The 22640-nt window shown below is 45.0% G+C and overlaps 1 protein-coding gene across 16 annotated transcripts in view; it reads right to left on the bottom strand.

Annotated features, from left to right (window-relative positions):
- Positions 1 to 22640, bottom strand: part of LOC121552334 (neurexin-3b) — a 436890-nt gene that overhangs the window by 282103 nt on the left and 132147 nt on the right. For all 16 annotated transcript variants that reach the window (XM_041865181.2, XM_041865182.2, XM_045211270.1 and 13 more), the window contains 3 exons: positions 9590 to 9838; positions 9116 to 9305; positions 3499 to 3882 (listed from right to left, as the gene is read on the bottom strand). In XM_041865181.2, coding sequence (XP_041721115.1) covers positions 3499 to 3882; positions 9116 to 9305; positions 9590 to 9838 — 823 coding nt within the window. The remainder of the gene's footprint in view (positions 1 to 3498; positions 3883 to 9115; positions 9306 to 9589; positions 9839 to 22640) is intronic.

Genomic DNA, 22640 nt, shown 5'->3' with positions numbered 1-22640 from the left:
TCAGCATCTCTCTCTCTCCCTCTCTCCCTCGCTCCTTCCTTTCTCCCTCCCTCCCTCCCTCCCTCCCTCCCTCCCCAGAACCCCGCTGACATCTGTGTAAGAGATAAAGTAAGCAAGAAGACAAGACCAGACTCAACAACAACAACAACAACAGCAGCTGCAGCAACGCAGACGTCCTAGACTCACAAACGCCCCCAAACGCTGCATAAACAGCATATAATAATACTGCATCATAACAATTAGAAATGTCCCTGTTCACCCTGAATGTATGTATCATCATTCAACATTAAAACCGCTGCCCCAATCCCATAACACATCAGAGACCTACGTGGCTAGGAATACTCATAGAACTAGAGTGTATTGTGAAGACAGGCCTACTGTGTATTGTGAAGACATAGGCCTATCTACTGTGTATTGTGAAGACATAGGCCTATCTACTGTGTATTGTGAGGACATAGGCCTATCTACTGTGTATTGTGAGGACATAGGCCTACCTACTGTGTATTGTGAGGACATAGGCCTATCTACTGTGTATTGTGAGGACATAGGGTTATCTACTGTGTATTGTGAGGGCATAGGCCTATCTACTGTGTATTGTGAGGACATAGGCCTATCTACTGTGTATTGTGAGGACATAGGCCTATCTACTGTGTGTTGTGAGGACATAGGCCTATCTACTGTGCATTGTGAGGGCATAGGCCTATCTACTGTGTATTGTGAGGGCATAGGCCTATCTACTGTGTATTGTGAGGACATAGGCCTATCTACTGTGTATTGTGAGGACATAGGCCTATCTACTGTGTATTGTGAGGGCATAGGCCTATCTACTGTGTATTGTGAGGACATAGGCCTATCTACTGTGTATTGTGAGGGCATAGGCTTATCTATGTGGTTGTGTTGTAACAGTGATGATGCAAGCATCTTGCCCACTACCGTTAAATGGGGGGTTTCCTGGATTAAATCAGGATCAAAGATTTAGGACCAGGCAAGGGTAACACAGGCAGACCTGGCAACCACTGAGATGTCCAGAATACCAATAATTACTAAAAACTACAACAACCACAGCCATACTACTGTATGTGTCAGATATACAACAACAGCAGCCTTCAGGCAAAGAAACTACAGCAGCCACAGGCCCTATACATCAGAACACCATCTCTCTATATGGGTAAGAAGAATCCAGTGTCCAGACATGTAGTATGTCCACCACCCACTGCAAGGCCAGCTAGCATTGTCATGGAGGACAGGATGTGGAGGAGGGAGGGAGGGATGGATGGAGGAGGATGGAGAGAGAATGAGTGGTAGGAACATGTCTGCACTTTCTTTTTCTGCGGGTGGAACGGAGTGGTGCAGTGCTGTGTTAGCATGTCTGTCCCTCCGTCCCTCCACCCCTCCGGCAGCAGTGTTCTGTGTGTGTGTCTCTGTCTGTGTGTGCATTCAAGCGAGCATGTGTGCATGCTTGTGTGTGTGGTCTGGCAGTGCTTTCCCATCAGCCTCCCATTAGTACGCACACACAGACAGAGCCTCGGAGTGGTACAAAAATAGCTGGCTATCCAGGACTGAGGCAAGGTTAACGCGATCGTACAGCCTGCCTTTCCTCTCTCTCTCTCTCTCTCTCTCTCTCTCTCTCTCTCTCTCTCTCTCTCTCTCTCTCTCTCTCTCTCTCTCTCTCTCTCTCTCTCTCTCTCTCTCTCTCTCTCTCTCTCTCTCTCTCTCTCTCTCTCTCTCTCTCTCTCTCTCTCTCTCGCTCTCTCTCTCTCTCTCTCTCTCTCTCTCTCTCTCTCTCTCTCTCTCTCTCTCTCTCTCTCTCTCTCTCTCTCTCTCTCTCTCTCTCTCTCTCTCTCTCTCTCTCTCTCTCTCTCTCTCTCTCGTTCTCTCTCTCTCTCTCTCTCTCTCGCTCTCTCTCTCTCTCTCTCTCTCTCTCTCTCTCTCTCTCTCTCTCTCTCTCTCTCTCTCTCTCTCTCTCTCTCTCTCTCTCTCTCTCTCTCTCTCTCTCTCTCTCTCTCTCTCTCTCTCTCTCTCTCTCTCTCTCTCTCTCTCATGGGAGATGTTGCTGCCCGTGAGAGAGAGAGCAAAAGAGAGAGAGAGAAAGAGAGAGAAGCTTGTTCATATGAGAGAAATAAAATATTTTCACTGTTGAATTTTGAAGTATTTAAAAAAACATTTAGGATTCAAAGTTGTCCAATAAATTGCCTCCAGTATCGCCATATTATGTTGTTCCAATTTGGAGCTTATAAGCTTTTAACCAAATTGGAAGTACTAGAAATCTTGCCATAAAATGCTAATTGTTTTTATCATTAAAACCTCCCAGCCTATCTATGACTCTCCACTAAAGCTGTGTTAAGTGGCAACAACCAGCTCCAAAAAGTAATTATGCTCTCGCTACAAACTATGTATTTTCACAAGATTGTAGTTCTTATAAAATACCTAAACCCATCTGGCAGATCCCTGGTAAAATTGAAAAAGAGAGACAATCCAGGAGAACAATACTCTGATACCATTGTACACACACACACACACACACACACACACACACACACACACACACACACACACACACACACACACACACACACACACACACACACACACACACACACACACACACACACACACACACACACACGCACACACGCACACACACACAAACACACACACCCAACAGCTCAGAGTGGGCCTATCTTCAGTCGATGTGTCATAAAATGCAGTGGAGCTCTTAATGCCGGACATGGGGAGACCATTTTCACCCCCAGCCAAGACCAAGCCTCTGGTGTGTGTGTGTGCGCGCGTGTGTGCGTGTGCATGTGTGTGCGTGGCTAGTGTGTGTCAAGACCCAGTTCAATTCCCCTCCTGGAGCCCCTTCAGAAGAAAAGACAGCACCATGCGCAAAAGCCACTTGGCGGAAAAGTGAAATCCTATTAAATCTTTCAGCTAAGCCTCCATAAATACAAGGAGCTGTCCCAAGTCACACTCCTCCACTTCCTTCCTCTCATAATCCCATCAGGCTAAAAACAGAACACTGACTGTAATGTCCCTTGCTAGACAAACACACTTCTGTAATTGGCTGAACTAACACAAGTTCTAGAGTTTGGTTTAGTGAAGAGAACGTTCCTCGCTAATAAAGTAACTTGATCCAAACCAGTCGGAACCTCTATAGTTTAGTTAGTAGAAAGGCTCTCTCAACACAACATAAAGCTTGTAATTCACTTCCACCTCGGCTCCTTTAAAGAGCGTAGGCCAAGCTTGTAAATTTTTTTGTTTCAGACACAAGCAAACAAAACTGTCCCATCTCGATTACCATCACAATCTCCAATCACACAGCACCATCAAACGCAGCATGCCAATGCAACTCAATCAACCCAGTGCTAACCCGGTGTGTGTAAACATAACAAGGAGAAAACCTCAAGAATGCCTGAACGTTCACCCAGCACTGAAATGAATGAGACGTGCATATGACAACAATCAGTTTTCCAAACAGGAAGTAAGCAGCAGACTCACCTCGCTCACACGTTGTGGCCCAGAACCCAGTCCCGGTGCAGTCGCAGATAAACCGGTTCCATCCTTCCTTACAGACTCCGTTATTCTTACAGGGGTTGCTATCACACTGTTTCCCCGTGACTTTACTGCAGGTGGGCCTGATGCCTGTGGTGTTCTGAGACTCCGAGATGGCCCGGATGTTTTTGGAGCGGCCGTCTATGAAGAGGTCCCGGATACAGCCCACGTAGCCGTAGTTCAACATGGCTGTCCACAGTTCGGTAGGTAACACCAGGCCTACCCGGTTGTCAGGGAGACCACCCAGGTAGAGGTCTCCCTCCAGGTCTAAGATTTCGTTCTCTCCGCTGGCCGTGAACGGAGTACGACGATTGTCTACTGAGATGATACCTGGAGAGGAGAAAGATGGAGTGGGGAAAGTAGAGAGAGAAAGAAGAGAGGGGAGGTTAGTGTTAAGGTCTAAGCGATTCTAATATTGCGTAGTTTTAGTATCTTAGACTAGTAGTCTCATGAGTTGTGTGTCTGACAACACATTATAGAAGAGTCTTGAAGCCTGGTTCACAAGGCCAGGATGTTAGCCTTAGGCTACGATCAAGAGCGCTTGGTGTTTGGCGTTGGTCAGAGGAGAGTGTGGATAAATCAGGTTTATGGTTCCAAAGAACTTAAAATCATCATCATCAGTTTGTTCTTCAAACACCTCAGTGAACTACTAACTGTCCTCAGTGTCTAACTATGAGATTTAAATCCCATCATGTGAAGTCCCATTAAACAGTTCTCTAGCAACAAGTTAATACCACCACTCAGCCGCATATCCATATATCTGTCTAATTTCTCTCTCTTTCCTCTGAAAATCCTCCTCTTCTCTCAATTCTTCCATTCTTCCCTTCTTTCATTGGTGCTAGGTAGTGATTCATCAAAGTAGAATGTGTTGACACAGGGCTAAATTGGCTGCTCTAAGCTGATATATAACACAGACCCAGGACATCAAATAACAGAAGTACTACTACCGCTCTCCTCTCTTCTTCTCGCACTCTCGCTCTATCTCTTTCTCTTCCCCTCTCTCTCTCTTTCTCTCTCTCTCATTCTCTCTCTATCTCTGCCTCTGTTTCTCTCTATATCTTTTTATTTCCTCTCTCCCTCTCTCTCTTTCCCTCTGTCTGTTTCTCTCTCTTTCCCTCTGTCTGTTTCTCTCTCTTTCCCTCTGTCTGTTTCTCTCTCTTTCTCTCTGTCTGTTTCTCTCTCTTTCTCTCTGTCTGTTTCTCTCTCTTTCTCTCTGTTTCTCTCTCTTTCCCTGTGTCTGTTTCTCTCTCTTTCTCTCTGTCTGTTTCTCTCTCTTTCTCTCTGTCTGTTTCTCTCTCTTTCTCTCTGTCTGTTTCTCTCTCATTCTCTCTGTCTGTTTCTCTCTCTTTCCCTCTGTCTGTTTCTCTCTCTTTCTCTCTGTCTGTTTCTCTCTATTTCCCTCTGTCTGTTTCTCTCTCTTTCTCTCTGTCTGTTTCTCTCTCTTTCTCTCTGTCTGTTTCTCTCTCTTTCTCTCTGTCTGTTTCTCTCTCTTTCTCTCTGTCTGTTTCTCTCTCTTTCTCTCTGTCTGTTTCTCTCTCTTTCTCTCTGTCTATTTCTCTCTCTTTCTCTCTGTCTGTTTTTCTCTATTTCTCTCTGTCTGTTTATCTCTCTTTCCCTCTGTCTGTTTCTCTCTCTTTCTCTCTGTCTGTTTCTCTCTCTTTCTCTCTGTCTGTTTCTCTCTCTTTCTCTCTGTCTGTTTCTCTCTCTTTCTCTCTGTATGTTTCTCTCTCTTTCTCTCTGTCTATTTCTCTCTCTTTCTCTCTGTCTGTTTCTCTCTCATTTTCTCTGTCTGTTTCTCTCTCTTTCTCTCTGTCTGTTTCTCTCTCTTTCTCTCTCTCTCTTCTTCTCACTTTCCCCTTTTCCTTTTAATGTGGTGAATCCATTCTGTTATGGAGCTCAAGGCAACAATAGACTCTCTCATCTCCAACCCTTTTGGCGCCAATATAATCATCCTCTCTAAAGCTCCCCTCCTCTCTGTTCTGTTCTGTTTGTCCAACCTTTTTCAGGTCAGTGTACACACAGGATAAACAAGCTGTGGAGGAAATAGAATCAGGAAATAGGATTTTAAAGGTTTTGCTTTATCATCCTCATGATAAATGTATTATCCCTACATCCTCAAGATACAGTTTCTCTTAAGTTTTATACACATTGTGGACAAGGTAGAAATACTTCTGCAAATCGTGCAATAGTATGATGGCTTTGATGTATATTCTGAGGAGTTTTACAATGATCATCACCATTCTCCTCCACCACCACCACCCCCCATCCTTTCCCTTCCTAAGGATGTGGCGGTCATGAAATTATGTCAGCCGGTTATTGTCATGCAAAGACTGGCATATATCACACCCTGTCGTGCGTTTTTGCTTAATTATGCTATGGCATTGTTGAAAACTCGTTTCTGATTAGCTTGAAGGGCTTGAAGAGCGTGCAATATTTAAGTGATAATGCCAGAAAATCCGGTGTTTGGATGATATATTGGCCCGGGTGTTGTTAGGTCCAAGACGAAGTCGAGGGCAGGAAAACCGTGTTACTATGTCCTTCATACACTGGCTTCGATGGCATTATCACTTTTATACAACGGGTTACCAACATATTCAAATAATGATTGACATATTTTCATTAAATTTTTATTTTTATACTATTTCATCCTTCCACAAGATATAGTCCTGACACAAATCTAGGGTTGCTACCCAAGCCGGCTGGTCATTCGTTCTATCGGTTCGGTTGCCAGAGTTGTTCAGTATTTTTGTTCTGTATCTATGGACGCGACCCAGTCATTCGTTCAAATGTTCCATTGCCGTACTGGCTAGCAACGTTCTTATCCCTTGCTTGCTAGCTAGCCAACTACGGCTAACTTACAGTCACGTCAAACAGTGCAGCCAGAATAACAACAAAGTAGCTGCATTTGTTTAAGCTGTTTTCTAGTGACATTTATTTGGATACATCCATAACAATGAGCTAATGTTGCGCGATTTCACCTGGCATAGAAAATGTGCTCTGTTGTTCGAGAGCTAGCCAACAACACAGCTAAAGTAACACAATTACTTCAAACTGAAGCTGGAAAGACTGCTAACTAGCTGCACTTTGTTTCGTTTGACCTGTTCTCTATTGATAGTTCTTTGTATATATCCATAACAATTATGCTGATTCATGATTTCGACTGGCTGAGAAATGCTGCCTGCCTGTCTGTCTCATCCCGACTACCGACACGTTCAGTACTATACTATAATTCCCTATAATGCACGGTATATCAGCACGGTAGAACTCAATGGCTATAGTTAATTCTTACATGTTCTATGTTTGAGCTGCTTTTGAAAGCAAATGTCGAATTGAAAACATTATTGGCATTGTTGAATTCAATTTTCATAATAGCAAGCTAGGACTGATGGTTTGGTTAGCTAAACTAGCAAGTATATTTGCTTGGTTACCAGGGCAACTACTGTAGCTATCTAAACTTGTTAGCTACTTCAGTGGATGTTGAACACATTTCTAGCAGCAAATGTGTTAAATTATTGCCTTGGGGCTCTATGCGTTCTCTGGAAAATAATGGAACTCCGTGGAAGGTGTGTTATTTTCCATAGAATGCATAGCCCCTCATTGATTATCCCTTATTTATATGATTTTATAGTAAGAATATAATTGAACTTAGCGGTCCCTTTCCGGAGCGAGTGGGCATATGGGTATGTTGAGCATAAAAGTGATCATTTGAAACAGGTCCTATAAGCTAGATTTAGTTATTTGCCAACTTTAGTTTTGAATTATACAAACCTTAGAAATCAAAACATATATGGGCTGCATGATGTGACTATAGGCTATTGATGATTTGAGAAAGTTGCAAAAAAAGCTTCCGCTCTGTTCCTTGCATCAGGCTCCACACGCTGTTCTCTCATCAAGTGATCATATTTTCACCCATCAGACTATTCTGAATTTAATCTTGTCTTTATGTTAAATTATGTAAAATTATTCGATTTAGAATGTCCCATTATCAAATGGACAGGAACAGGGACAGGGGAAACAAGACATGTCATCACTAGCTGCCGGTAGGTTTTTTAATCATGCTGGTAGGCTACTCCGGTTATTTCACTCCAACCATCAACCACTGTTTGAGGAGCATGCAGCCTATCGCTGGCAGACAGGTGATATTCTGCCCAAACTCTGCATGCCATGGGTTCTCCAACCCTGTTCCTGCAGCTACCCAGTGCTTCATTTGGGAAGGCTAAACCAATTATGTACCAAAGACATCTTAAATCATTAAAAATATATATTTTTCTGCAATGCGTAATATGCGGTAGTCTATGTATTGTATAACGGCCCAATCATTATTTTAATTCAGGGTTTTTTTTCAGGCTTGTGCTCATATATAGGCCTATGCATATGCATAAACATATGCACTGAGTGTACCAAACATTATGAACACCTTCCTAATATTGAGTTGCCCCCCCTTATGCCCTCACAACAGCCTCAATTCATCAGGGAATGGACTCTATAAGGTGTCGAAAGCGTTCCACAGGGATACTGGCCCATGCTGACTACAATGCTTCCCACAGTTGTGTCAAGTTGGCTGGATGTCCTTTGGGTGGTGGACCATTCTTGACACACACGGGAAACTGTTGAGCGTGAAAAACCCACACAAACCGGTGCGCCTGGCACCTACTGCCATACCCCATTCAAAGGCACTTAAATATTTTGTCTTTCCCATTCACCCTCTGAATGGCACACATACACAATCCATGTCTCAGTTGTCTGAAGGCTTCAAAATCCTTCTTTAACGTGTGTGGCCTCCTGTAGCTCAGTTGGTAGAGCATGGCGCTTGCAACGCCAGGGTTGTGGGTTCGATTCCCACGGGGGGCCTGTATGAAAAATGTATGCCCTCACTAACTGTAAGTCGCTCTGGATCAGAGCATCTGCTAAATGACTAAAATGTAATGTAAATGTGTCTCTTCATCTACACTGATTTAAGTGAATTTAACAAGTGACATCAAAAAGGGATCATAGCATTCACCTGGTCAGTCTATGTAATGAAAAGAGCAGGTGTTCTTAATGTTTTGTATACTCAATGTATGCATTAGCTCTAATATGCGTATAGTGTTTTGAATTAACCATCACCTTAGAAAGCGCTGTCCATTTTGTTGTGTTAGGCTTTGAAACAACATCCACAATGACCATGTTTTCCACTCAGTTTCAACCTGTTGTTGAACTTCTTTCTTCAAATTGATCATCCCAGTGAGGTGAGTTTTAAAAGCATGATACTGTACTGTTTTGATGATAAGTGTTTGATGTGATTTTTGATTGTATTTGCATTGATGTCAGAGTGGTTAGAGGGACAATAGAGCCCTGAGTACCAGGCCATTAGCAACATGATGGTCGTTAGTGAGTTGGGTACTACCAATGCATGTCCAGAGTGCATAAAAGGAGATTACCGTGACTCAACGATCACGTGGAATTTTACGGCGGTCATGACTCATGACTGCCGGTGTGGCGGTAATATGGTCACCGCAATAGCCCTACCCCCTCCTCCTCCTCGTCCTCCTCCCACTCCACCCCACCACCCCTCTCTCCTCACCTGATCGTCCATCCCTCTGTATGTCCACGTGGTGCCAGGCTCCATCGTTGACCTTGTTCTGGGTGGCTTTGACCTTGATAGTGCCTGAGCCCATGTCCAGCAGCAGATACAGCCCTCCATCCAGCAGCTCTACTGCAAAGAAGTCTACTTTGTTGTTCTTCTTCCCTGCTGCGTCCCGCCGGTCCTGGGCCTGGAAATTAGGTGACGTACTGAGTCTGCTGACTAATGGGAAGTTAAACTATACAAATGAATGACCAATGTTTTTCCTAAAGCTCTACATCAAGGCTCTTTAGCCAAAACCTTGGTCAAATAAATCCACAGCAAGGAAATATGAGTGTGTGACTTTCTTTTACATTGATATACTTACTAGAAACAGAACTCCAGCACACTGGTGATCTTATCTTACAAACATCATTAAACCTAAATGTGGGTCTTCAATAGACCTTCATCAGGGTATTTCATTAGTTAGTATACCTTGCCGTGGGTGAACAGTATTAGTCCGTTGGGCTCTGAGGTCCTGAAGTCGAAGGAGATGGAGCCCATCCTCTTGGTGTTCCACTTGGGCAGGCTGAGGTAGGAGTCAGGGCTCTCAAAGTTGATAGGGTCCAGGGTTGCCACATTCTCACACTTAAACACCACGTCACCCTGGAGCTTCATCTTGGGGTCTACGATGCGGGCCAGACGGGAGAGCTCCAGACGGATGTCGTTATTCTTGTAGACCACCTGGAGGGAGTGGAGGAGAAGAGAGACCATTAGGGACAATACCCTAGGTCCATATATGAAATAAAGCTATATGTTTTTTAAAACTGTTGTATAATATGTAGCAGACAAGAAGACAGCCTGATAGGGACAATACACTCAATAAGAGGAGAGGTGAAAAAGAGAAAGAGAGAAGTATGATAATGTATTTATCACTTTTCGAGATTCTAGGTTCTATTCCAAATTCAAATGTAGTTTAATGGAATATTATATGGGTTTTCTATTATATGGGTTTTTGTATAATATGGGGTTTTATATAATATGTTGGTTGTATTTTAAACATATGAATCCAATTTCCATTTTCATTTCCTATTTTTACTGTAATCTGCCCATATGCAGAAAGATCACATGCTAACATTATGATTGAACACTTGCCTGCACCACAGGAAATGCAAAAGAGCTTTGTGATTTACATAAATTAACTGAAAGCCCACACTAACAGACGGTTATATGAACAGTATTGCACTACTTTTGGCCAGCTAATAGCCAAATGACCGATATGCAACATTATGAACTAAACTTTCAAATCCATTTGGGACGCAGACTGATTCCCCTGAAGATGATTGGGGTAATGGGGGGAACCCCCCCCCAGGGATATCAATGCCCCTGTAGAGGTAATTTATCCTACTGTATATACCACCATCTATGTACCCTATCTCCTTCTCTCTCTCTCACTCTTTCTCTCTCTGTCTCTCTCTCTCTCTGTCTCTCTCTCTCTCTATGTCTCTCTCTCTCTGTCTCTCTCTGTCTCTCTCTCTCTCTTTCTCTCTGTCTCTGCTTCTCTATCCCTCTCACTCTCTCTGTCTCTGCCTGCCTCTCCTCTCTCCTTCTCTCTCGCTCTCTTTTTCTCTCTATTTCTCTCTTTCTCTCTCTCTCTCTCTCTCTCCATCTCGCTCTGGTTCTGGTATATAGGGTAGTGTGTGCATGGCAGTAGTAGTAATATTTGAGAACACAGCTGTCAGCAAACAGATTCTGCAGCTCCGGGATTACAGATAATCCTGGAAGATTTGACAGTAGATCAACACATGAGCTCAGAGACTGGGAGGGAGGGAGGGAGGAGGGGTAGATAGATAGATAGAGAAAGAGGGGGGAAGATAGAGAGAGAGAGAGAGAGAGAGAGTAGTGACCGATAATGAGAGGCAGAGATAGAGAGGATTAGTGTCTATGTACACTAGGCCACTGTATGTCACTAGCGAGCTGTTGGACAAGGTGGTGTCTGTGTAACACAACATCTGTAACCAACACTAAACACAGTATACCTAGGGGCAATTCCACAGTAATTGAATTACGCTGAGACTCACTTTAAAATGTATGCATTACATTTGAGCAGATGCTCTTATCCAGAGCGACCTACTGTTAGTGAGTGCATACATACTTTTTTCATACTGGCCCCCCATGGGAATCAAACCCACAACCCTGGCAATGCAACTGAACTACATCCCTGCCGGCCATTCCCTCCCCTACCCTGGGACAATTGTGTGCCGCCCCATGGTTCTCCCGGGCGCGACAGAGCCTGGATTTGAACCAGGATCTCTAGTGGCACAATTAGCACTGCGATGCAGTGCCTTAGACCACTGCGCCACTCGGGAGGTTGCCAAACAAAAACCACTGATTTCAAAGTTTAACATACAACTCTATGCACACACAATGACTGACTACTTTTAACAATTTACACAGTAAATAAAACATAAACAGTTTGTCCTGTAAATGTGTTTTTGTAAAATGTTCAGTGGAAATTCTTTAAAGAAGTCCTTGTACATATGGTTTGTTTAACTTTGAAACCAATGGTTTTTGTTTGGTATACATTTTAAAGTGAAACATCTGAGTCTAAGCGTAATTCCATGGAATTGCTCCTAGTGTCACGTTCGTTGTGTAAAGGATCAGACCAAGGTGCAGCGTGGTATGCGTACATAGTCGTTTATTTTAATAAACACAGACAAAATAACAAAATCCAACAGAAGGTGACGTTCAAGAGGCTAAACATCAAACAAGCCAAACAGAAACAAGATCCCACAACTAAGGTAGGCAACATGGCTGCCTAAGTATAATCCCCAATCAGAGACAACGACCGACAGCTGCCTCTAATTGGGAACCACACCCGGCCAACATAGAAATATATAAATTAGATTTTACACCCTGACCAACCCAACTAGAGATCTCAATGTCAGGGCATGACAGTACCCCCGGCGCGATGCTCCCCCTCTCAGTCCTCCCACAATGCACCAAGCCCTGTCTGGACCCTGGTGTGGGAGCCCTCGACCCTGGAGAGGGGCTGACGTCTGGTCCCGGCCCAGCAGTCCTCCCGCGATGCACCAAGTCCAGTCTGGACCCTGGTGTGGGAGACCCCGACCCTGGAGAGGGGTTGACGTCTGGCTCCGGCTCGGACCACGGTGGAGTGGATGGCTCCGGCATGGGGGAAGAGTAGACGAACGGACCCGGACTAGGCACCGGTGGAGCAGACTGCTCTGGCACTGAAGTGAAGCAGCTGACCGGAGCTGGACTAGGCAATGGTGGAGCGGACAGCTCTGGCACTGGAGTGGAGCAGCTGACCGGAGCTGGACTAGGCAATGGTGGAGCGGACAGCTCTGGCACTGGAGTGGAGCAGCTGACCGGAGCTGGACTAGGCACCGGTGGAGCGGACTGCTCTGGCACTGAAGTGGAGCAGCTGACCGGAGCTGGACTAGGCACCGGTGGAGCGGACTGCTCTGGCACTGAAGTGGAGCAGCTGACCGGAGCTGGACTAGGCACCGGTGGAGCGGACTTCTCTGGCACTGGAGTGGAGCAGCTGACCGGAGCTGGACTAGGCTACGGTGGAGCGGACTGCTCTGGCACAGGAGTAAAGCAGCTGACCGGAGCTGGAGACTCTGGACTGCAGACCATCGCAGGAGGCTCCGGGCCATGGACCATCACTGGAGTCTTCGGGCCATGGATCATCACAGGACGCTTCGTGCCATGGATCATCACTGGAGGCTTCGTGCCATGGATCATCACTGGAGGCTTCGTGCCATGGAACATCACTGGAGGCGTCGGGCCATGGATCATCACTGGAGGCTTCGGGCCATGGATCATCACTGGAGGCACGACTGGAGACACGCACCACTGGTTTGGTGCGAGGAGCAGGTACGGGGCGCACCGGGCTTCACCTGGAATGCTTTTTCAACAGTCTTGAAGGAGTTCCCACATATGCTGAGCACTTGTTGGCTGCTTTTCCTTCACTCTGCGGTCCAACTCATCCCAAACCATCGCAATTGGGTTGAGGTTGGGTGATTGTTGAGGCCAGGTCATGGATCATCACTGGATCATCACTGGAGGCTTCGTGCCATGGATCATCACTGGAGGCTTTGTGCCATGGATCATCACTGGAGGCTTCGTGCCAGTGCGGGGCGCTGGCACAGGACGCACTGGGCTGTGGACACGCACCACTGGTTTGGTGCGAGGAGCAGGCACGGGCCGTACCGGGTTGGGGACATACACCACTGGTTTGGTGCGAGGAGCAGGTACGGGCCGTACCAGGCTGGGGACACGCACCACTGGTTTGGTGCGAGGAGCAGGTACGGGCCGTACCGGACTGGGAGACACGCACCACTGGTTTGATGCGAGGAGCAGTTACGGGCCATACCTTGCTGGGGACACGCACCACTGGTTTGGTGCGAGGAGCAGGTACAGGCCGTACCGGACTGGAGACACGCACCACTGGTTTGGTGCGAGGTGCAGGTACGGGGTGCACCGGGCTTCACCTGGAATGCTTTTTCAACAGTCTTGAAGGAGTTCCCACATATGCTGAGCACTTCTTGGCTGCTTTTCCTTCACTCTGCGGTCCAACTCATCCCAAACCATCGCAATTGGGTTGAGGCCAGGTCATCTGATGCAGCACTCCATCACTCTCCTTCTTGATCAAATAGCGCTTACACAGGCTAGAGGTGTGTTGAGTCATTGTCCTGTTGAAAAACAAATGATATTCCCACTAAGCCCAAACCAGATGGGATGGCGTATCGCTGCAGAATTCTGTGGTAGCCATGCTGGTTAAGTGTGCCTTGAATTCTAAATAAATCACAGACAGTGTCACCAGCAAAGCACCCTCACACCATCACACCTCCTCCTCCATGCTTCACGGTGGGAACTACACATGCAGAGATCATCCGTTCACCTACTCTTTGTCTCACAAAGACACAGCGGTTGGAACCCAAAATCTCAAATTTGGACTCATCAGACCAAAGGACAGATTTCCACCTGTCTAATGTCCATTGGTCGTGTTTCTTGGCCCAAGCAAGTATCTTCTTATTATTGGTGTCCTTTAGTAGTGGTTTCTTTGCAGCAATTCAACCATGAAGGCTTGATTCCCGCAGTCTCCTCTGAACAGTTGATGTTGAGATGTGTCTGTTATTTGAACTCTGTAAAGCATTTATTTGAGCTACAATTTCTGAGGCTGGTAACTCTAATGAACTTATCCTCTGCAGCAGAGGTGACTCTGAGTCTTCCTTTCCTGTGGTGGTCCTCATGAGAGCCAGTTTCATCATAGCGCTTGATGGTTTTTGCGAAGTTCTTCCGTATTGACTGACCTTCATGTCTTAAAGTAATGATGGACTGTCATTTCTCTTTGCTTATTTGAGCTGTTCTTGCCATAATATGGACTTGGTCTTTTACGAAATAGGGCTATCTTCTGTATACCACCCATACCTTGTCACAACACAACTGATTGGCTCAAATGCATTAAGAAGGAAATCAATTCCACAAATTAACTTTTAACAAGGCACACCTGTTAATTGAAATGCATTCCAGATGACTACCTCATGAAGCTGGTTGAGAGAATGCCAAGAGTGTGCAAAGCTCTCATCAAGGCAAAGGGTGGCTACTTTGAAGAATCTCAAATATAACATATCTTTTGATTTGTTTAACACTTTTTGGTTACTACATGATTCCATATGTGTTATTTCATAGTTTTGATGTCTTCACTATTATTCTACAGTGTAGAAAAAAGTAAAAAAATAAAGAAAACGCCTGGAATGAGTATGTGTGTCCACACTTTTGACTGGTACTGTACATGTTGAACTTCCATCCTCTCAGGTCATGGGTACAATGTATGAATTAATGGTTGAATCAGAATCGCCATTATAATCATTGGCCAGTACGGAGAATTAAGTAAAACCACAAGTCCAAATCACTATCTCCAGCCATGGCTAATTTAGGAAAGGGTCAATTTTAGCTAGCTAGCTAGCTAGCCACCGGACAATGACACAACAATTCAAGTTTTATTCTGTGAATGAGGTTTGGCTTCTAGTGTGATGTGATTGGTGTGAAGCCAAATCCAAACTGGATTCCCTTGACACTTTGTTTTGGTGCGGCAGGACCATCCCCAGCCAAGCTATTATTTTATAAAAACATTTATCAAGGGAAGCCAAATGCTCGCTGGCTTCCCTTGCATTCAATGATATGGGCGGCAACAATGTCATACTGAGACAGACGGGCGTCATTTTTTTTCCGCTCGGGTGCTTTGAAGGACATTTATTAAACACAGAGAGACAAAAGATTTTAAAAAGTGTTTCTTTTTTTCTTGGTCAATTTTTTGGGGAAGCCTGGCTTCCCTTGGAATCCATGAATACACGTCACTGCCCCTCCGGCTTAGTCTGACAGTGAGAAGTGGCCATTACACCACCATTTCTTTCCCCGTTATTCAAGGACAAAATCAACCCTTCTGTAGAATAATAATAATAAGGGTGGATAGATAAATCTGGTTACTACTGGCTGGCCGATCTATTCTGCTCTGCTGATCAATAACCTAATCGAAATTATGTTAGAAAAGAGGGATTGAATACGCCTCCTTCGCCTCCTAGCACCCCTCATCTCTCCTCTAGCTGCCTTTGTTATGATCTCAGCTTATTATGCTATCCATAGGCCGTCCCTGCTGTCCCTTAGCCACACTGGGGCCATTCATAATGCAACCACAGCTTATAATGTGTCTGATTCTCCATCTCTGCTCCTCCATCTCTCAACTTTCTCCAGCTCTCCTCCTCCTCCTGTGCCCCATTTTCCTCCTCTTCCTTCTCTTCCTCCTCTCTCCTTCTCTCTCCTTCTCCATCTCTCCCTCTTCCTCCTCTCTCCTCATCTCGCCTCCTCTCTCCTCCTCTTCCTCCTCCTCTCTCCTCCTCCATTTCCTCCTTCTCTCTCCATCTCTCTCCTCCACCTCTCTCCCTCTCCATTTCCTCCTTCTCTCTCCACCTCTCTCCTCCTCCTCCCTGAGATGGCATATTGATCAGTGTCGGGAGCATAGACACAGACTAATCTACTCTAGATCAGTGCAAGTCCTCTCTGTCCCCCCTTTCCCCGTCCACACCAGCTGCCTTTCTCTCTGCTTGCCTGCCTCACTCCATCTCTCCCTTCCTCCCTTCGTGGCTGCCTCTATCTCTCTCCCCCTCCCTCCTGTCCTGTGTTACTCTCTACCTGCCTGCCTCTCTCTCTCCATGCCTCACTGCCTTCCTCTCTCCATACCTCCCTCCCTCCTTGATTTCGACTTAGTATTCATATGAGGAAGGAATAAAGACACAGGCCAGTCCCCACAGCTACATTTAAAGGAGTGAACACACACACACACACACCACTGTGTTTAAGCTAGCTAGAAGACTCAATCCCGTCTCTCCAGAGAGCGGTGAGAGTAATGAAAACAAAACAGGGCTAGATCGATGGTACAATGAGCCTGTGTGTAAATATGATTTGAAATTGGATGACAGCAGGGACCAGGGATTTGAAAGGAGGTGTATGATCCAGATCAAATGTGATATAATAAGCATTATTGGAAATCATTATTCTTATTCCCTGGTGGAATTGATTGTCGTTGTGTGGGTGAATAGGGGTATCATTAAGATTAATTTGTTAGTGTAACAATAGCTCATCTAGATGGAGGCTGGAGGGATTTCATGGTGTTACAGTACAGTAAGATATACTGGCTTTAGAAAGGCAAAGGCCACATATCAAAGACAGGGCACAAAGCTATGTATGTTATATGGATGTGTGGGGCTAGCTTTATAGAGAGACAGAGGCCACATACTTGTGTGTCTCTCTACTACAAAGCTTGCTGGGTATATCCTCAGGGGTCTGACACAGTGCAAAGGTCAGAGGTTAGAGGTCAGAGGCGCATCCCATGAAGCATTTAGCTGTGTCTGTGCCTCTGAGAAAATATACTGTAGGATTTGTGCTGTGTGTGATTCATATTACAAAACAGAAATGAGCAGAGACTGCTTTGATTAAAAAAAAGCCTGCTTTGGTGAAAATACAACATGCCTTTTAGGATGACGAGGGCAGTATGTTCTTCCGAAATGGCAAATGTTGGTCTCTCGCTCCCTCCCTCTTCCTCCCTCTCCCTCCCTCTCCCTAATCCCCTCCCCCATCCCTCCCTCCCTCTCTTTCCCTTCCTCCGTCTGCAATCTGGGTGACAGTATAGCAGCCTCCACAGCCCCTCAGAGCCGAGCTGTAACACAAGATGCTTCTTCAGAGCCCTGGCCTGCCTGTCTTGGCGCTGGTGCCCTGTGGACACCAGGGGGCATGGCCTCCACCGCTACCGCCTCTGCTCACTGGCTTACGTCACATGACTGCTGGCCCACATGGCTGAGCACAAGGGGGGGACAATGACGCTATGGTCCCTATGCCTAGGGGGGTGGGGGAGTGGAGAGGATGCAGAGAATAGAGAAGGACATACCATAGCATCCTCTTTTATTCCCAGGCAGGGAGGCAGGGAGAGAGGCAGGGCAGAAAGGAGGGAGAGAGGCAGGGCAGATTGGAGGGAGGGAGGGAGGGTGGTCGAGAGGGAGGGATTCAGTGCTATTGATTAGCTCTTTCTCTGTGGCGCGGTGGAGCTCAGCTGTACTCTGTGGGTTTACTCTTTAGAGCAGAAAGAGAGAGGGAGATAGAGAGAGAGAGAGAGAGAGAGAGAGAGAGAGAGAGAGAAGCTGGGCAGGGATGAATCTAACCCCCCCTTCTCCTGCCCCACTCTATCCCTCCTTAATCCTCTGTCACAGCTCTAGCCTGACATTAGAAAAGCAGTGGAAGAGAGAGACACTGATGAAGCGTGATCCAACCATCCAGCCAGTGGGCCCAAATTAACTGAATCATCGCTCATCAGCTGTGTACAGAGCAGGAGAGGGTGGGAGGGAGGGAGGAAGGGAGGGAGGGGGGATGGACAGACAGACAGAGAGAGAGAGAGGAAGGAAGAGACAATTAAAGCAATAGGGGGAGAGAGGGAGAGAGAGAGAGAGAGAGAGAGAGAGAGAGAGAGAGAGAGAGAGAGAGAGAGAGAGAGAGAGAGAGAGAGAGAGAGAGAGAGAAAATGGCAGTGTGCTAGCAGGCAGAGTTCATTGGCCCAAACAGAGCCAAGGCAGGGTGGGCATGGTTGTAAGGGTCGAACCCTACAGTCAGTCAAGCCAGGGTAGGCATGCAGCAGAATGCACCATGCTGTTCTGCATCCCAAATGGCACTCTATTCCCTATACAGTGCATTACTTTTGACCAGAGCCCTATGGGCCCTGGTCAAAAGTAGTGCACTAAATAGGAAATAGGGTACCATTTGGGATGTAGCCTATGACTCCCCACTCCCCCAGTCAAATGGTGATTCAAATGGTGATTCATTATAATGCTGTAGAGGCAACCACTCTGTAGACAGATTAAGGGGCGGACTGGGACCAGAAATCGGCCCTGGCATTTCTAACACACCAGACCTTTTTTACCTTAAGGCCCCCACACCGGCCCATTTTCTCCCTTGAGACCCCCATTTTTAGCCAGGCAAAACCCCAAGTTAGACAGGCTAAAAATGCCAGATGGCTAGTCCGCCCCTTGAGGTCTTATGAGGAACAGGGTCTTAGGCCTGGTTTCCCAACCCCAGATTAATCCCAGCCCCCCAATCATTCTCAATGGAGAATCATGTTTTTGTGAATCGTATCAGCAGTTTGTGGCATAGGCCTACCCTCAGAAAGTCAAGAATAGAAAGGCTTTGGTCAAGTATCTCCCTGACTATATTGCACATGCATGCCAAGTCTTACAACGCCTGGATACGTATTTAACATATCAGCTAACCACATATGATATAGCAATGTGATGCCCAACTGCACAGTCAATGATGTGGCACACAACCATTGGTTGATGCAGTGCAACACCTATGCATCTATTCGGGCAGGAACTTAAACTTTGCTACTATCAGAAATGCACACGGCACCTGTTCTTCTGATTCAACAAGCCAGAGATGATGAGAAATGATCAGGTGCCAATTCACACTGTGAAACTTCTATGGCTGCATTTACACAGGCAGCCCAATTCTGATATTTTTCCACTAATTGGTCTTGACCAATCACATTAGATCTTTTTCAGAGCTGATCTGATTGGTCAAAATTCGTGGAAAAAAATATACGAATTGGGCTGCCTGTCTAAACGCAGCCAATGTCCCTAGGGTTCTGGGCCCATATTCCCAAAGCATCTCCGTGTATAGAACTGCTGATCAGCACACTAAAGCCTTCTTCACACTGCAGGCTTTAATGCTCAAATCAGTTTTGTTTTTCAAATCTGTTTTGGAATGCTGACTGTCCAAACAGCAAGTTACAAGTGACCAAATCATATATGTGTGTGTTCTGACAGCAGTCATTTGCTGACAAGGCTACGCTAGTTGTCATAGTAACAATGAGTGTGTGCGCAGTGGTGTAGGTTGATTGGTGGTGGTGCTCTTGCTTCTTATCACTCAGAAGTTACATAGCAACCTAAGGTTAGAAAGCCTGCCATGGACGTTTCTCAGTTGCTTTGAATGTTCAAAATCATAGTGTTAGAACACTTTTAAAGCCTCCAAGGATAAGTTGTTCAAAACAAGTAATTTTTGGCTAGCCACAGCAGTCAACATAGCAGTCAGCAGTAGTTGTTTAGCTTTCTAGCACATTCACTCATTTGGATGTAAACAATTAACAAGCTAGCTAGCTACCACATGTTCTTGTCAAACTGTCAACATAGTAGCTAGCAAGCAACAAGATATGAGAAATAGCAGTCTAAAAACCACTTTACTTGGCTCATCGTGCCCTAGCGACTCCTTGTGGCGGGCCGGGTGCCTGTGTTTCTTCCGATACGTTGGTGCGGCTGGTTTCCGGGTTAAACTGGTGGGTGTTAAGGAGCGCGGTTTGGTGGGTCATGTTTCAGAGGACGCATGACTCCACCTCCGCCCGTTGGGGATTTGCAGTGATGAGACAAGATCGTAATTGGGGAGAAAAAGGGGGGTATATATATATATATACATATATATATATATATATATATATATTTGACTGTTCAGACAAGTCGCATGACCAGGAATCAGATTTGTATCTGACTTCAAACCACCTACAAAGGTGGCTTGAAATATCAGATTCCATGTGCTTTTTGGGTGTTCAGACTACAGGAAAAAGAACAGATTCGAATCGGATATGCAAAAAAATTGGAGTTGAGTCACTTCAAACTACCAGTGTGAACGAAGCTTAAATCTAAGAAGCTATGTGAATACGGGCCCTGAACCCTACGGACAGTGTAGGCAGAAGAATGCCAGTCAGCAACTCACAGGATTCTAACAACCATAGTCTTTATTTAAAGTAAAATACAGTAAAATATTATATATATACAGTATATATAATATAGTAACATTTGAAGTAAACTTGATTGCTATCAGGTATGTTACTGCTTGCTGGAACAAAAGCCTTCACGCACACCAGCATTGGTTTAATGAAACATTTAAGGTATCTGAATATTTTCTCCCTCATCAAATACAATTGGACTCTTTGTTCTTTGTATTGACTGGAGGGTTTATAGATTAGGAGAGTGTTTTTTCCTTGAAGAACCCACTGTCTATTTCTTAATCGCTTTCTATTGTTTTCTTTTACATATGTTGCTGTTGAAGAACAGTATGAGGATGTATGAACTCATTGTCTTTGAGGTGTTCATTTTGTCGTTGGCATTTAGTGTAGCAAGCTGCATTTAGTGTAGCAAACTGCATTCGCTTGTTTAAAAGAGCGACTGATGATAAATGCAGAGGAGAGAGAATATAAAGTTACACTGAAGCATTTTGAAGAACGGCAAGGATTGCCGTCAATTGGGACTTCCACTGTCCGTGTAGAATGTACTGAGGCGACTATGATCATGTCGATAAACACTGACCTCTACAACAATGGCCGCCATTTGTCTCCAGATGAACAGGGGTGTATTCATTAGTTGGTATTCAAACCGTTTACCGTTTACTCTAGGAACCAAATGGAAGCAAACAGAGCAAACGGAACGGAACAGGGAGGGGCCTCAAATCACATTTTATTTGTCACATGCTTCATAAACAACAGGTGTAGACAAACAGTGAGATGCTTACTTACGGGCGCTTCCCAACAATACAGAGAGAAAGAAAATAGAGAAATAATAGAAAAGTAATATTCAATACACAATGAGTAACGATAACTTGGCCTACCTGAATTTGTCCATTACAAACTCTCATTTTCGTTAAAAAATGTTTTACGTTTGAAGTAAATGGTTTCCGTTGCAAAACATTTTGCAACAGACAAAACATTTTGCAATGGAATGAGACTAATGAATACACCTGTTCTTAGGTCACGGAACAGAACAAAATGGCTCTCAGAATTCAAAACCCGGGGTAATTAATGTTGAATAAATGTATGTGTAAAATTGTATTTCAGAATGTAGTGTTACTCCATATTATAGAGTACAGTATTAGGAGTGTACAGTAATGACACCAAGGTGTTGTCTGTATCATGTACATTCACGGAGGGCATGTATAGTCCTAAAATGGTCACTTTCGTCATGATTATTTTTTTTATTGTTTGTGTTACAAATGTCAAAAGCATGGCAAACATCCTTCCTCCCATAATGTTTCTATCTGAGAATTGCTAGAACAATCTGAGATACCAAAAATATTTTCAGGCCATGCTGGCCTGGAATCACCCTTAAGTATGTGCAATGTTCAAGTTGATGCTGTTTGAGGGCTACTGTAGGCAGTGTAAGTCATATAATGAAATGAAAAAAGTTTTTGTTTGATTTCTAGCTGTGCTGAAAATGTCCCTGTCTATTAATTTGCCAGCCCAATTAGATGGATTTTTCAGTTGAGTAAGGAATCTGGAACTAGATGCTATGGAGGACGTCTTAACTACTCTAACAATATAACATCAAGGGTCAAGGGTCAAGTGCAAACAAGTCCAACTATGGTAAATGGACCGTGTTTTACTGCTGATGCTTCATCCTAGTCATGTTGAATAATCAGGGTAAGAGGTGATTTACACATTTGACTGTACAGGATCTATCAACAAGCGTGAAGATTATTTATATTATGCACATTTCAAATCAAATCAAATGTTATTGGTCACATACACATATTTAACAGATGTTATTGCGGGTGTAGCGAAATTCTTGTGTGTGTGTGTGTCTGTGTGTGTGTGTTAACCACTTTTATTAGAGTATATGGTTATTGTTGTTTTTAATATAAAACTTGAATTCTGAACTCAAGCCTATGGTCAGAATGAGAGCCTCTTTCATTATTCAATTATTCAACATATCAGCAGCTGATTAGTCCAGAAGTTGGATCAAAGACATCCACAGGGGGCCTCCCAAGTGGTGCAGTGGTCTAAGGCATCACTACAGACCTGGGTTCGATCCCAGGCTGTGTCACAACCGGCCGTGACCGGGAGTCCCAGCGTGTTCCGGGTTAGGGGAGGGTTTGGCTGAGGGGGCTTTACTTGGCTCATCGTGCTCTTGTGGCGGGCTGGGCACCTGCAGGC

This window comes from Coregonus clupeaformis, chromosome 36 (genome assembly GCF_020615455.1).
Source record: "Coregonus clupeaformis isolate EN_2021a chromosome 36, ASM2061545v1, whole genome shotgun sequence".
Lineage (NCBI taxonomy): Eukaryota > Metazoa > Chordata > Actinopteri > Salmoniformes > Salmonidae > Coregonus > Coregonus clupeaformis.
The sequence above is the reverse complement of the archived record's forward strand: the minus strand, read 5'-3'. Positions and strand labels throughout refer to the sequence as shown.